The 15,087-nt window shown below is 49.1% G+C and overlaps 2 protein-coding genes across 2 annotated transcripts in view; one reads left to right on the top strand and one right to left on the bottom strand.

Annotated features, from left to right (window-relative positions):
* Positions 1 to 5,033, bottom strand: part of SERPINI1 (serpin family I member 1) — a 68,091-nt gene extending 63,058 nt beyond the window's left edge. Inside the window, exon 1 of the mRNA XM_044290154.1 lies at positions 4,879 to 5,033. The gene's annotated coding sequence lies outside the window, so the exon portion shown is untranslated. The remainder of the gene's footprint in view (positions 1 to 4,878) is intronic.
* A 245-nt stretch (positions 5,034 to 5,278) lies between these two features.
* The window catches only part of PDCD10 (programmed cell death 10), a 28,767-nt gene continuing 18,958 nt past the window's right edge, over positions 5,279 to 15,087 (top strand). The window contains exons 1-2 of the mRNA XM_044290155.1: positions 5,279 to 5,435; positions 13,805 to 14,007. Coding sequence (XP_044146090.1) covers positions 13,912 to 14,007 — 96 coding nt within the window. The 5' untranslated portion in view covers positions 5,279 to 5,435; positions 13,805 to 13,911. The remainder of the gene's footprint in view (positions 5,436 to 13,804; positions 14,008 to 15,087) is intronic.

Here is a 15,087-nt window from a genome sequence, read left to right as displayed (position 1 = left end):
TCACACTTCAATAGCGTCCTGGCTTCCATGGTAACCGATCGGAGCCCCAGGATTACACTGCTGGGGCTCTGGTCAGAAGCTGCCACTGCCACCAATGAGGAGAAGGGGAGGGGACCCTGTGGCCACTGCTACCAATGATTTTAATACTGGGGTGGTGCACTGCACCACCAATGATAATTAACCTTTAATACAGGAGGTGGGTGCCGGCAGCAGAATCACATAGCTGGGAGCTGTGATCAGCGGCAATTGCCGAACCTGAGGGGTTAACTGCCGCTGATCGTGGCTATGCGATTCTGCTACCGGCACCTGCATTTGTATTAAACGTTAACTTTTATTGGCAGCAGCGCGCTCCATGTTCTCTGATGCTAAGCTGCACAGTAGAGCAGCCTAGTATTGATACATGTAAAATCCCAGTATCGATATTTCGATACCCGCAACAACCCTACTCAGAATAGGTCAATATCAGATCGTTGGAGAGGTCCGACATGCGCCATTCCCGCTGATCAGCCGTGCTCGTATACGTACGCTGCCTTCTTTTAACTGTATCTGCTCGCCTCCTAACATCAGCAGTGCAATTACAACAGAAAACCGCACAAACATCTGCACCAAAAAAAAAAAAAAAAAAAACTCTAAATAGTGCGGTTTTATGTATGGTTTTTGTGCTGATCTCATGCAGATGTTCTGCATACAAAATTTGTATGTACACCCAGACGAAGGTACGCCAAAACGCGCGTTGGGGTTGGCGCCATCCTGGAGGAGACACAGTATGGGTAAATGTCCGATGTTTCTTTATTGATGAATTGCTTGCATTTGCACTTTATTAAATGATATAATCATGATGAACTGATGCACTATATCCACTGTATGTTTCCTCCAGTGAGGCCGTTTTTTATCTCCTGCACCATTCTCTTTTAATGATGTCTGTAACATACGTGTGATTTTTTGTAATAAAGTATTAAATCAGTATAAGCGGTCTGGCATTCTCTGTGTAGGTTGTGTATATTATTATGACGGTTGCCATAGGCTTAAAATAATTACTTGTGTAAGTAATCATCCCATGGTTGGGGTATAGATCGGATATTGTTTTGGTCCAATCTGTGGCTCTTCTGTGTTTTGGCTTACAGCCACCGACCTATGAGCAACTGGAAAAATCAACACTGGAACTTGGTATAGGTGCAAATGCATTTTTAATGCCGTCAGTAAATAGGGAGGAAATTGGGAGCAACAAGAACAGAAGAAGTGTGACAACGGGGAAGCTGTCGCTCGTCCGACATCCCCAGCGCTGGCTTCGGAAGCGCAGCGTTACTCTGCCACTTCAGAGCAGCATTATCCTTATTAGATATGACAGGACCGCGCTACAAACAGGGAAAGCATCAGTAAATGCTAAATTCCTCCGTCGCTGCAGCATTAATTCCTGGTCACACGCCAGGTTATCTGCATTCTTCTGCCATCGTTTATTATTCCTGCGCCTCCAGCAGTGAAAAAGTGACAGGGACGTAACTGCAAAGGCAGGGTCGTCCTAGAGGATTTGGATAGAATCAGAAGGCGAGTTTCTTCAGTTCTTTCTATTGGATTGTCGTTCTGTAAGTTCAGGGAGTTGGAGCCCAGGGCCACACGCGCAGCTGCAGCTCTCACTTCTTAGGGCAGGTTCACACAGATTTTTGGAGGAGGTTTTGAGGCAGAAGTGTATTGGAAAGGAATCAAATCTAAAAGGACGGACCGATTCCTGCTGGATCCACTTCTGGCTTTGGCTGAAAACCTCCATGTGAACCTGCCCCAAGGCCACACACAGGTTTTTAGGCAGATTTTTCCTGCAGTTTATTTATATTTTTTTTCAGCCAAAGCCAGAAGTGGATCCAGCCGTCCTTTATATTTCCGATTCTGATCCACTTATGCCCTCGTCTGAAAAAACTGCAGGAAAATCCACCTCAAAAACCTCAGTGTGAACAGTCACGTGACACGCGCATAGTTTTACCATACAATGTTATTGTTTCCACTCCGTCTTTTTCCAATTTTGTGATATTCTGAGCAATGGCAACAAATGAAAAAATGGTGGGTATTTTCTAATTACTTTGTATTCAAACACATGTAAATCAGCCTCCTACAGACGGCACCTGCAGCCGCCATAAAACGTACGGCGGGTGCCTTAGTGTTTTATTATGCTGTATATTACAGATCTGCAATGTGTAGGTCCTAAGCTGTCGTACTCATCAAGTCCTGGCAGAAACGGGACAACACCTGGAGGGCCACAAGTCCCATAAAAGCGCTGCCTTCAATAACGTCCCCGTATCTGCCGGCAGACATCAAGCGCTGTATATACTTATGCTACTAGAAATAAGATGTCCGTGCTGGACTTGGCATTGGGATATGCAGATCACAAAGACAACGTTCAAGGAAATCAAGTTCTCCCTCATTGGAAGGAGGAAGCGCGGTTATCATAGTCAATGCCGCACCTTCCCCTGTTGGAGCTTCAATGGGGGTGAGGCATCATTACTGGTGGGCACAGGAATCAGAGGGTTGTGCTGCTGCCATCGATGGCCATTATCGTGGAAAAACAGAGCGCCATGACACTGACGCAACCACTGCAGCTCTATCCGGGCCCCAGGAATGGCGCATCATTACTACTAGGGACAAGGTGAAAACTGCTAGATGAGCGCCAGGCGATGACATAATAATAATAATAATAATAATAAAAATAATAATAATAAATGCCCATCTACATTTTCCAGGGTGCCAGTGATACCATTTGTGGTCACAGCCTAAGGACAGCAGACATGATTTCTAGATGACAATAACATGTTATATGAAGTATGCCAACCCTAGAGTGGCACACACCAGCACATGGCACTGTGGTGATGACCCTCCACCCAAGATGAGGAGACCTTCATAGGAAACAGAGGTATAGTGATGATGTGGGTCTGGTGTCTCCCCATCTGTTATTACCATGGAGACCACAGGCAGAGGGACTGGTTTGGGAGGACGAGGAGGCTGCAGCAGCAGGGGAGGTAAATACCACAATACAGGAGCAGGCACAGCGGCAGGGGGGTAAATACCACAATACAGGAGCAGGCACAGCGGCAGGGGGGTAAATACCACAATACAGGAGCAGGCACAGCGGCAGGGGGGTAAATACCACAATACAGGAGCAGGCACAGCGGCAGGGGGGTAAATACCACAATACAGGAGCAGGCACAGCGGCAGGGGGGTAAATACCACAATACAGGAGCAGGCACAGCGGCAGGGGGGTAAATACCACAATACAGGAGCAGGCACATTGGCAGGGGGGTAAATACCACAATACAGGAGCAGGCACATTGGCAGGGGGGTAAACACCACAATACAGGAGCAGGCACAGCGGCAGGGGGGGTAAACACCACAATACAGGAGCAGGCACAGCGGCAGGGGGGGGTAAACACCACAATACAGGAGCAGGCACAGCGGCAGGGGGGGTAAACAACACAATACAGGAGCAGGCACAGCTGCAGGGGGGGGGGGTAAATACCACAATACAGGAGCATGCACAGCGGCAGGGGGGGTAAGTACCACAATACAGGAGCAGGCACAGCGGCAGGGGGGTAAATACCACAATACAGGAGCAGGCACAGCAGCAGGGGGGGTAAATACCACAATACAGGAGCAGGCACAGCAGCAGGGGGTAAATACCACAATACAGGAGCAGGCACAGCGGCAGGGGGGTAAATACCACAATACAGGAGCAGGCACAGCGGCAGGGGGGTAAATACCACAATACAGGAGCAGGCACAGCGGCAGGGGGGTAAATACCACAATACAGGAGCATGCACAGCGGCAGGGGGGGGGGGGGTAAATACCACAATACAGGAGCAGGCACAGCGGCAGGGGGGAAAAAACCACAATACAGGAGCAGGCACAGCGGCAGGGGGGTAAATACCACAATACAGGAGCAGGCACAGCGGCAGGGGGGGTAAATACCACAATACAGGAGCAGGCACAGCAGCAGGGGGTAAATACCACAATACAGGAGCAGGCACAGCAGCAGGGGGTAAATACCACAATACAAGAGCATGCACAGCAGCGCGGGGGGGGGGGGTAAATTCCACAATACAGGAGCATGCACAGCGGCAGGGGGGTAAATACCACAATACAGGAGCAGGCACAGCGGCAGGGGGGTAAATACCACAATACAGGAGCAGGCACAGCGGCAGGGGGGTAAATACCACAATACAGGAGCAGGCACAGCGGCAGGGGGGTAAATACCACAATACAGGAGCAGGCACAGCGGCAGGGGGGTAAATACCACAATACAGGAGCACGCACAGCGGCAGGGGGGGTAAATACCACAATACAGGAGCACGCACAGCGGCAGGGGGGGGTAAATACCACAATACAGGAGCATGTACAGCGGCAGGGGGTAAATACCACAATACAGGAGCAGGCACAGCGGCAGGGGGTAAATACCACAATACAGGAGCAGGCACAGCGGCAGGGGGTAAATACCACAATACAGGAGCAGGCACAGCGGCAGGGGGGTAAATACCACAATACAGGAGCAGGCACAGCGGCAGGGGGGTAAATACCACAATACAGGAGCAGGCACAGCGGCAGGGGGGTAAATACCACAATACAGGAGCAGGCACAGCGGCAGGGGGGTAAATACCACAATACAGGAGCAGGCACAGCGGCAGGGGGGTAAATACCACAATACAGGAGCATGCACAGCGGCAGGGGGGGTAAACAACACAATACAGGAGCAGGCACAGCGGCAGGGGGGGGGGGTAAATACCACAATACAGGAGCATGCACAGCGGCAGGGGGGGTAAATACCACAATACAGGAGCAGGCACAGCGGCAGGGGGGTAAATACCACAATACAGGAGCAGGCACAGCGGCAGAGCTCACCTCAGCTCCGTGTGATGCTGCTGATGCTCTGCCTCCTCCTCCAGCGTGTGATGCTGCTGATGCTCTGCCGCCTCCTCCTCCAGCTGACTGTACTATCCCCCTCTATGCTCCACCACCGCTTTCTCCCGTAGAGCCCACATGTTGTCATCTAACAGCCAATCACGTAGCGACCTCCTCCCCCTCCGGGCCTCTGATTGGCCAATACCGCCGTTCTGTTTCTTAAACTTCCGCTCTCTATTTGACAAGCAGCACGTTTGTTATGAACCGCTTCGTCTTCGCAAAGCGTTTCGGGAAATGTAGTTTACACGCCTAAGTGTGGTCCTTGCAGTCAAGTGCGGGTAAAACTACCGCTCCCAGCAGGCCTATGTGCGTTGCCTATGTATGGTGTAGCCACGCCCCCTCGAAAGGTAAACTCGTCGGACTGATTCCGGGCAACGCCTTATTTCTTCTTCAGGACGGCGGACACTTCCTAGAGCGGACTTCCGGCGACAGGGACTCCACAGCGGTGGTGGGAGCACGAAGCCGGGGGGCTGCCTCATCCGCTCTCCGGATCACAGGTAGCCGGCCGCGCTGTGTGTGTCATGTGTGGCGGCCTGGGCTGGGTTAGCCTGTGCTGAGTAATGCTAATCCTGGCCGGGCCTGGAGGTGTCAGGGAGACCGGTGTAATCCCTCCATGCCGTGTCCTCTGTAGCTGGGGCTTGTGCAGCAGGGGGTGCCCCCTCTGTGAGCTCTGTGACAGGTTTCCAGGGGTCAGAGGGTTTGGGCCCCTTGTCCTGTCATACATTCATTTCCAGCTTCCTGTTGAATCACTAATGATCAGGTGTGGTACAAGTTAATGATACACCAGCTCAGGCCATAGCCCAGTACATGGCGGCACATTCCTCGCCGCTGTGGACTGTATGGCAGGTTTTATGTGCCCTCTGTGTCGCTGATAAACAAAAAAAGTAACCTGATGTCCCTGGGGTTTGTGATACTCCTTGTACGCCGGGCCAAGTCACTGTTTATTGGATCCCCTAGGGGCACCAATACAGGTGACCTGTCCGGAATAAAGTTTTAAAACTTTAACGCATGGCACTACCAACCTGTGAGGTAAGTCTGCCATAACGTAGAGGGCCGCCAGTTTCTGAATGACAGGTCTTACACGGTTGGTCTGTGAAGATTGGCGAAAGGTAAAATAACACTAGTGAATGAAACCTGCCATGATCTGCGGCCTAGTCTGGGCGTTCTTTGGTGTCACGACTTTACCATACGATAACCAGAAATATCTACCGTAACCTCTCCACCGGTATCTGCCATAGCTCGACATCTGTGGCACTCCCTGCTGTAAGGTGTCAGTGGTCATCAGGGATAGTGTAAATCTCTCAGCCATCTACCATTTCTAGTATATGGCCAGTAAAACTGTCTTATATTATTATAGTTATACTATAGTCCAGAGCAGCGATCACAATTCTGCAGACTGAGACCTGATCTCTCCCAGCGTCCTTTAAGGCTGCGTTCACATGTGCGGCACAGCTCCTGGCAGGCTGGTACGGCATACAGTGCTGGGAATGGTGCAGCGGTATTTGGCAGAATCACAGCATACTTGCCGGGTAGCAGCGCATCCGGATCTCTGCTTGACCCCATGGGGTGGACATTCCAGTAACGTTCGGCAGTGCCAGATCCAGAGAACGGCGGCAGACTGTTCTCTGCCGGAGAGCTGTGCCGTGAAAATAGTATAAAGCGCTATTCCTGGTGTAACCCGTTATCCACTTTCCATAGGGGGAGCCTGGTGCCTGTATGGAGCTTTCTCTGGTTATTTGCATTCTTGTCATCTGATCACTTGGCCCTGGATATTAGGCCTAAAGCCTCATTCACACATCAGTGATTGGGAGCCAAAACCAGGATCGGAGCCTCCACGGACATAAAGGAAATGTCTGCTCCTGTTCTGTATTTGGAGCTTGGTTTGACTCAAAATCACTGATGGAAATCACTGACCGAAAACTGATGTGTGAATAATTCACAGGTCAGTGATTGTTGACCTAAACTGGATGGCTTTTCCCAGAGCCAAAATCGCTGTGCAGCAGCCATGCCCGCTGCCATTCTGGCTGCAGTACACCGGCGGTGAACCGAGCCGTCCATCCTCTGTACAGTTTTTGGTCGGGGGGACGACAGGTATCGGAACCACACCCATCTGATGTTGATGACCTCTCTTGAGTATCTAAGTACTAGAAAACCCCTGTTCACACTGTAGGTTTTCCCTCTCTGTATTCGGCACCAGTTTTTCCCATTCGATTGCTGTGAACTCACAATTTAGCCCCGTTGAATGGTGCTAAACTACAAACGGAAACCCGCCGCAGCATCAGTCCGGTCATCACACCAACGTGTCCTTTTTTGCCACAGTCGCAGCTTCAAACTGCCGTGGTCCGGTCTATCGTTGAAAACAATGGGAAGTGTGCCACATGCGGTGGCCATCTGAATTTTGGTTGCAGAACCTGCTGTGTCTGCATAACCTTAAAGGGGTTGAATTCCATTGGGTCTGAATCTGTTTGCGGAGGTTGGACTTGACGATCAGCAGATATAGTGGAGTGTAGCCTGCACATAGAAGCCAATAGAAGCTGACGTACTGCCTCCACCTTTATACCGTCCATAAAACTTACCAGAAGAGCAGCAAGTGTCATTCACATCTGAATGCGACGATCATGGGGGGCAGATATTTTTCTCAACCTAGACCTCTGGCCCTACAGCTATCCCTTCCGACCACCACCCTCTGTACACATGCATGCTCAGCAAGCCCGATCCTTCTTTTTCCCCAAACATATGCCGTTCCAGGGACCCGCATACACATTAAATGATTGGCTATTCCCGCTGTAGTCAGTGGGTTAGGCCGTGGCTCTGCTGCCTTCTCAAACAGCTGATCGGCGGGGGTCCAGAGGATAGATCATCAGTTTAAAATAACTGTAGAACCCCTTTAAAGGGGTATTCCCATCTCGGACATCAATGGCATGTTGCAAAGATAAAAAGGTGCAGGTCTCCCCTCTAGGAACCTGTTCCTAACTCCAGGATGGGCCCCCTAAACTGAAGGTGCACTGCAGAGGCTCGGCCGCCATCCATTCACCTCTATGGGAGTTCTGAACACTGGCTATTGCTTGGCTATTTCTGACAGTCCCGTAGCAGTGAATGGAGAGCTGGCGGCGCATGCGCGGTGGAGGGGAGCAGGTCTCAGAAATCACCTGTCTCTATCTGACATTGATGGCATATTCACCATTGTCTGATGTACAGATCTCTTTAATGCCGGCATAGGTTTGTAGTTCTGCAGTTCTTCAGTCAGGGCATAGAAGTTACAAACCTCTGCCTCAGCACTCGGAGACCCTCTCTGTAACTCTGTGGTCTCCACGTCATGGCTGAGCTGCTGTGGTTTCTAAACACTTCCACATTGTAATGATACCACTCACACTTGATGGTGGAGGGAAGAGATTTCATAAACTGACTTGTTGCAATGGTGGCATCTTATTACAGGACTACGCTGGAATCCAGTGAGAATTAATGGAGCCTGCATTGTTAGGGGCTGGATTTTATACACCTGTGGCAATGGGACTGAAGCACCAAACCTTCTGTGTCCCAATTCTTATCTCCATATAGTGTACATACTAAATGAGAGCCCTGGTTAGAACTGACGTAGAAAAGGACTTGGGGTACTTTCACACTTGCGGCAGAGGATTCCGGCAGGCATTTCCGTCATCGGAACTGCCTGCCAGATCCGGCAATCTGGACGCAAACTGGCAGGCAGATCATACCAGTGTATTACTGTACTGTGGCGGCAGCAGGGAGCGCACGGCGTCATAGCAACCAATGACGCCGTGCGCTCCTGCACTCAGCAGGAATCCAGGCCGCTGTTCCACGGACCGCTCACGGCTGTGTGCATTCGGCCTTGCGGTAAGAGCAGTGAGACTGTGGGACTCTCTGCCTGAGGAGGTGGTGATGGTGACCTCACTAATGGTGCACTTATTCCGCATGATGGCGCAGGCAATCATGGGGAAGGGACTGTCCTACCTGATTACTGTCTACTTTTGTCAGTGCAGGTAATTAGCTGCGCTGCATTTATATGGCGATCACCTTCATACAAACTGCTGCCCAGCAACCATGAATTAATGTATCCTTGATTACGTCCCCCTTTGAAGGGGCGTTTTGCTCGTTCATTGGGTGATTGTCAGCCCCTTTACACAGGCCGATTAACTAGAAGAGCGTTTCTTAGTAACATTCCCGATTAATCGGCCTGAAAATTTGGGCTGTGTAAACCCGCCTCAAAATGGTCCTGGATGCATTTCTTGAGAGTAAGAACATTACAGGTTATAGATATTAGATTTTGCTTCCCTCAGATGAGGAAAATTTGGCTTCTGCCCCATAGTTTTTTCTTTCCTCTGGATCCACCCTGCAGAATAATAAGCTGAGCTGGATGGGCTCGTATGTCTCAGCCTTAGTACTCATGCACACAAACAGTTTTTATTTTTTATCGTGTCCGTCCTGTTTCCGTATGTCATTCCGCAAAGGGATAGAACATGTCCTATTATTGTCCGCGTAACTGATAAGGATAGTACTGTTCTATTAGGGGCCAAGCTGTTCCGTTCTGCAAAATACATAATGCACACGGACATGATCTGTATTTTTTTTGTGGACCGCAAAATACATATGGTCATGTGCATGAGCCCTTACTTTGTTCCCAGTATGCAGTGGTTAGTACTAAAATTGGTCCAAGGAAGGACAACCAGTGAATGGGTACCAGTCATGGGCACCAACGCTGATTGATGCCTGTGGGCTACTCTGGCAGAAATGAGAGAAAGGTGTCAGAACACACAGTGCATCACAGCTTGCTGCATATGAGCTGTAGAACCAGATTGTCCATGCTGACTAGGGTTGTTGCGATACCAAAATTTTGATTCAATTTCAATACCATAAAAAAGTATTGCAATACTCGGTACCACACGGAAAAAAAAAAACGCCCAAAAAGCCATGTGCATTCCGCGTTTAAAAAATAAATGGCGAATTGCACAGTTTTATTTTTCTGTTCCAGTGTTCACCGCATAGATTTTATTTTTATATTTTTTATATTTTAAGTTTGCACTTTTCGGACATGGCAATATGTGATGTCTGGCAGCCAGGGCTTCAGTAGCGTCCTGGCTGTCATGGTAACCGATCGGAGCCCCAAGATTACACTGCTGGGGCTCTGATCAGAAGCTGCCATGGCCACCAATGAGGAGAACGGGAGGGGACCCTGTGGCCACTGCCACCAATGACTTTAATACTGGGGTGGTGCACTGCGCCACCAATGTTTTTAACACTGGGGAGGGGCGGGCGCACTGCGCCACCAATGATAATTAACCTTTAGTACAGGAGGTGGGTGCCGGCAGCAGAATCGCTTAGCTGGGAGCTGCGATCAGCGGCAGTTAACCCCTTAGGTGCTGCACCTGAGGGGTTAACTGCCGCTGATTGCGGCTATGTGATTCTGCTGCCGGCACCTGTATTTTTATTAAATGTTAACCTTCATTGGTGGCGCCAGCCCTAATGCTGACCTCTGTCCACTGCTTAAAGTGTCCAAATGGACATCATATTGGGACCAAGCACATTTGAAGAAGGTGGCCTAGTCGAATGAATCGCGTTCTCTTACATAATGTGAATGGCAGTGTACATGTGCTTCACTTGTTTACAGAAGAGATGACACCAGAATGCACAACTGGAAGAAGGCAAGCCAGGGAAGGCAATGTTATCCTCTGCAAGTGTTTTGCTTGGAGACCTTCACCGCACCCGCCCACTTGTCATTGACCTCTAGAGCCGCCAGCTCCCTTAACCGTGACCTCCACAGCGCCCCACCCGTTTAACAGTAACCTATAACAGTGAAGAAAAATGGCGGAGTTGTGGAAACCTGGTGTAACTGTGTATGTCGAGACTGAAGGACCTGCAAGTAGGGCTGCAGTAAACGATTATTTTAGTAATTGAGTATTCTAGCAATTATTTTTGCGATTAATCGAGTAATCTAATATGATGCTGTGCACTCCGGGCCCCTGGCCTTAGTCGCACTACCTTGCCTTTCCAGCAGGGGCGCTGCCGACACTCCATCATTCCGCTCTGCGTCTGACATCACATAGCGCGTTAGGTCACGGCGTGCGTACGTACGTCAGGAGGTCAGTGCAGCGTGGGACCATGGACGTGCTGTGGCGTGTCCGAAGGCCCCCAGCTGAAAAGGTGAATATTGCTGGCCAGCGGGAGACCACGGAGTAATAGCAAGCTCTGTGGTCACGTGACACAAACGAATCTTCAATACAAAAAATATGCATCTAGGACTTTATTGTCGAATTACTCGATTGAATCGAGTAATCGTTTCAGCCCTACCTGCGAGCTTCTATTGGGTAATACGGGTCATGTGACTGTGTGTGGCATTTAGGATATGAGAGAAGATGATTGATACCCGGTTTGATACGATACTGGGATCGACTTTTTTTCCCCGATACTAAGCTGTGCTAATGCCCAAAGGCCAGCATGCGCCGTGTTCTCATAAGGGGCCGCACAGTGGGAAAGGAGGGAGCACATCCGTCCACTGCCACCAGTGAAAAAGCTGAAGGGCCCGATGGATAGTATCAGGGGGAGAAGAGGATGGCAGGAGAGAGAGTAACTCGCCACGCGCTGCTGGAAGCTGGATAGGTTATCCGCATCTGATCGGCGGGGCTCCTGGGTGGAAGATCTTGCTGCAGGAGGTTTCCTACAGTTTGGGGTATTTGCTGTATGTTGTGTGCCTGTATTAATGTGAGGCACATGGTCTTATTACTTTAGTACCTCCATGTGCTTCACATATAGCAAGTGACCCCATCATGTCCTCACATAATGGGCAACATGGGTTTATGGATGGTCTCACTTACTATTAATATGGAGGTAAAAAAATTAACACCATGTGCCTCACATTAACCCTTTAACTCATAATGCTGTACAAGTACGGTATTGTGCCCAGGGAATCGTATGGAGCGGGCTGTTGCAGTGAGCCCACTCCATATGCAAACACCTGGCCGCAATGAGCGGGATCGTGATCACGCCAGTACCAGTCGATTAACCCCTCAGATACTACATTCAACAGCGATCATGGCATCTGTGAGGTAAGGCACAGGGATGTAGCTCCCTCTGCCTTCCGATCATCGCTCCTCCTTTCCCCTTGCAATAATGCAAAGCATACTTAACTTGCTTCCTGGCACTACCTCCCCCCCCCCCCCCCCCCCCCAACTCCTTTTCTTCCCTTTCTCGGCTGCTGCGCGTGATCCCAGGATGTAAACTTCAATTTTTGGCCAAAGTGGTGACCTGTTTCTCTTTTGTGGTCATGTGATGCAAGTGGGGTAGGTCACTGCTGCAGCCAGCAATTGGCTGCAGCAGGTTCAAAAGGGAAGTTTACATCCAGAGTGCAGTGGAGTAGTGGGGACGCAGGTTAAGTATGTTTAATTTCTCTAGTCTGTGTGAGAGGGGGTAGCAGAGGTGCACAACCCCTTTCGTTGATGGAGAGGGGTCGCACGTATCGGTATTGAGAAGGGGCTCCCCTCAACCCCCATCCCACCTGATGAGCTAGCCTTATCCAGATGGAAAACGGAGAGGACATCGCATGGCTGCCTTCATTCACTTCTCATGGGTGTGACAGAGCCAAGCAAGCGGTGGGTGAGAGGGTAGTGGTCTCCATACCTTTCTGTATAACTGTGAGGACATCTACCATAGTTTCCTCTGTACTGGGATTGTACTTAACGCTTTGCCTATAATTATTTCAGCATTCTTGTGTCCGGATTGCTGTAACTGGGGATAGTGTAATGCTAAACTGTACTTAAAGGGATTGTACAGGATTAGAAGGGCATGTGCCACCCGGTCTACAGGTTGTAGCTGAGCTGCAATACCATACACAACCCATGGTCAGGGGGGCGCTGTTTCTGGGAAAAAAGCTACCATGTAGGGAATAAAGGATTTTCCTATGTTATAGTTTCATACTAATCGTGAAAGACCTGTTCTTTGTCACATGTGAACAGGGAGGGGCTTGCATCCAGTCGAACCCCTGGTATACAATTTGTCTACTGGATGACAATGGTTTTTGGGCGCCTCCGTTTTGAATATTTCCTGGCGATATGCACATGTAGACATAGGCAGAAGTGTACGAACTGTGTCTTGTACTCTTATTTCTGGAAGACTCTGCTTGGGTCACACTTTAAGACCTACGCATTCATTTTGATGCACACAATCATGTCTGTCTAGCGGGCTGAAAATTTCAGGTCCACAAAACACGGATACCGGCAGTGTGCATTCCGCATTTTGTGGAGCGGAACGTCCAGCCCACAGTAGAGCAGTCCTATCCCAGGACATGTTCCATTATTTTTCGGCGGGGCTGTTGAAGTAAATGGGTCTGCATCCGACCCGCAAACAATTTGGCTCGGATGCAGACCAATACCACTGTCGTGTGCATAAGGCTTTATATAAAATGTTACACTTCAATACAAAATTACATAAAGGTGTCTGAGTGCAAAGCGCTGGCTGGCCTGTTCACATTGTTAGGGTACCTGCACACTGGTGCTGGTGAACATGCTGAATAACCGCACATATTTTGGTGTGACTTTCTGCACCCAAAGCCCATAATAAAATGATGCTGTACTTGCTTCAGTTCACTGCACCACCAGTTGTGTCCACCTGCCGCAGCTTGTTTACAGCTTGCTTGCAGCGATAATGTCAGTATACATCACTTGACCCCTGCAACCAATTGCTGTCCTCAGCAGTGATAGGAGAAAGAGGTAAGTATAAGATATTATTTATTTTTTTATGGGGCTTGTCTGAAATATTATCTCTGACAACCCCTTTAATAGGCTTGATGGGACAACCCCTCTGACTGTCTGAAGCTGCTAGTCCTCCGGATGTTGACGCCATGTTCCTTCTGTTTTAGGGTAACAGAATAATTTCTTGCACGAGAAGGAAAGCCGGCATCGAGCGCACTGAATGAGGAGTCTTCTGCTTCCATAGCGCCATATTCTAACAGCCTGGTCTCTTTGAATGAGGATGACAATGGAAGAGATGAAGAATGAAGCAGAGACTACTTCTATGGTTTCCATGCCATTGTATGCGGTTATGTATCCAGTATTCAATGAGGTTGGTGTTCTTCATATACAAAACTTGGAAATGGGTGTTTCCCAAAAAATAAAAACTGATTTTGTGCTTCATGGATGGTCATGAGGTTAGCAATCTCTTGATCACAGCAATGGAGCAGCATGTCTTTAGTGAATTGGAAAGTATATATTTTTCCCCAGGATACCACACCTAGATAAAGTCAGTGGGGTAAAAACTGATTGAGCGAGGTTTTCAGTTTGAATTTGTGATGTCTACTACAGTGTACAGGGACTTCTGTCACCATAGACAAGGACTGTAGACCAGGTCTGACTTATCCCTGTTGGACAGTCATTGAAATGCTGTTCTGCCACTCCTACGATGACACACAAGGAACAATAAGAGTAGGGTGAGGCTGAACTTGCTTAGTATATGTCCAAAAGTCTCATGTATGTACATTGATTACACCTCACCAGTATCCGGTCTACTTTGGCTTCAGTGTTGGAATTGGCATCAGTCTCAGAGCTTTAGTGATGTTTAGTATCTGCTGGCCTAAAGGGAATGTCATGTGCCTAAGGTGTTTTAATAATTGAATTTGAGTATATAGACGATAACGTTTGTTTTTATTTTTTTATTCCCATTCCCGCCCCGTGACATACTGGGTTATCATAGTAATAAACTGTGCTGTGTAAATTAAGAAGCCGTTTTTCCATTGGAATCGGTGGTGATAATTTGTAGGTGTGTTTGGCGCATTATTTGGATTTGAAATTTGCAACCCAAATCCACATGGAAAAAACTGGACATAACGGACGTGTTTAAAGGGAACCTGTCAGCGGCAAAAACAACCCTTCAAGTAGCCGGCAGTGTTTCTAGTGGTTTTTTTTTGTTTTTGTTTTTTCCTGCAGTCAGATGCGGTAAAAGCAGGAAAAAAATGTTCTGTTATCCTCCGTCCGCGCTATTTTCTAGTCCCTCTTGAAAGTCAAGCGGGCAGCGCCCTCCTTGCTTCAAGTAAAGGTAACCGCGCCCCCTTCCCTGCCCCTTCCTGTGACTGACAACCAGCTGTCTGGCATAAGCGCTGTTGGTCGCAGGGAATGGGGCGCGGTTACCTTGACTTGAAGCAAGGTG

This window comes from Bufo gargarizans, chromosome 4 (assembly GCF_014858855.1).
Source record: "Bufo gargarizans isolate SCDJY-AF-19 chromosome 4, ASM1485885v1, whole genome shotgun sequence".
Lineage (NCBI taxonomy): Eukaryota > Metazoa > Chordata > Amphibia > Anura > Bufonidae > Bufo > Bufo gargarizans.
This window is presented reverse-complemented; position numbering and strand designations above follow the sequence as displayed.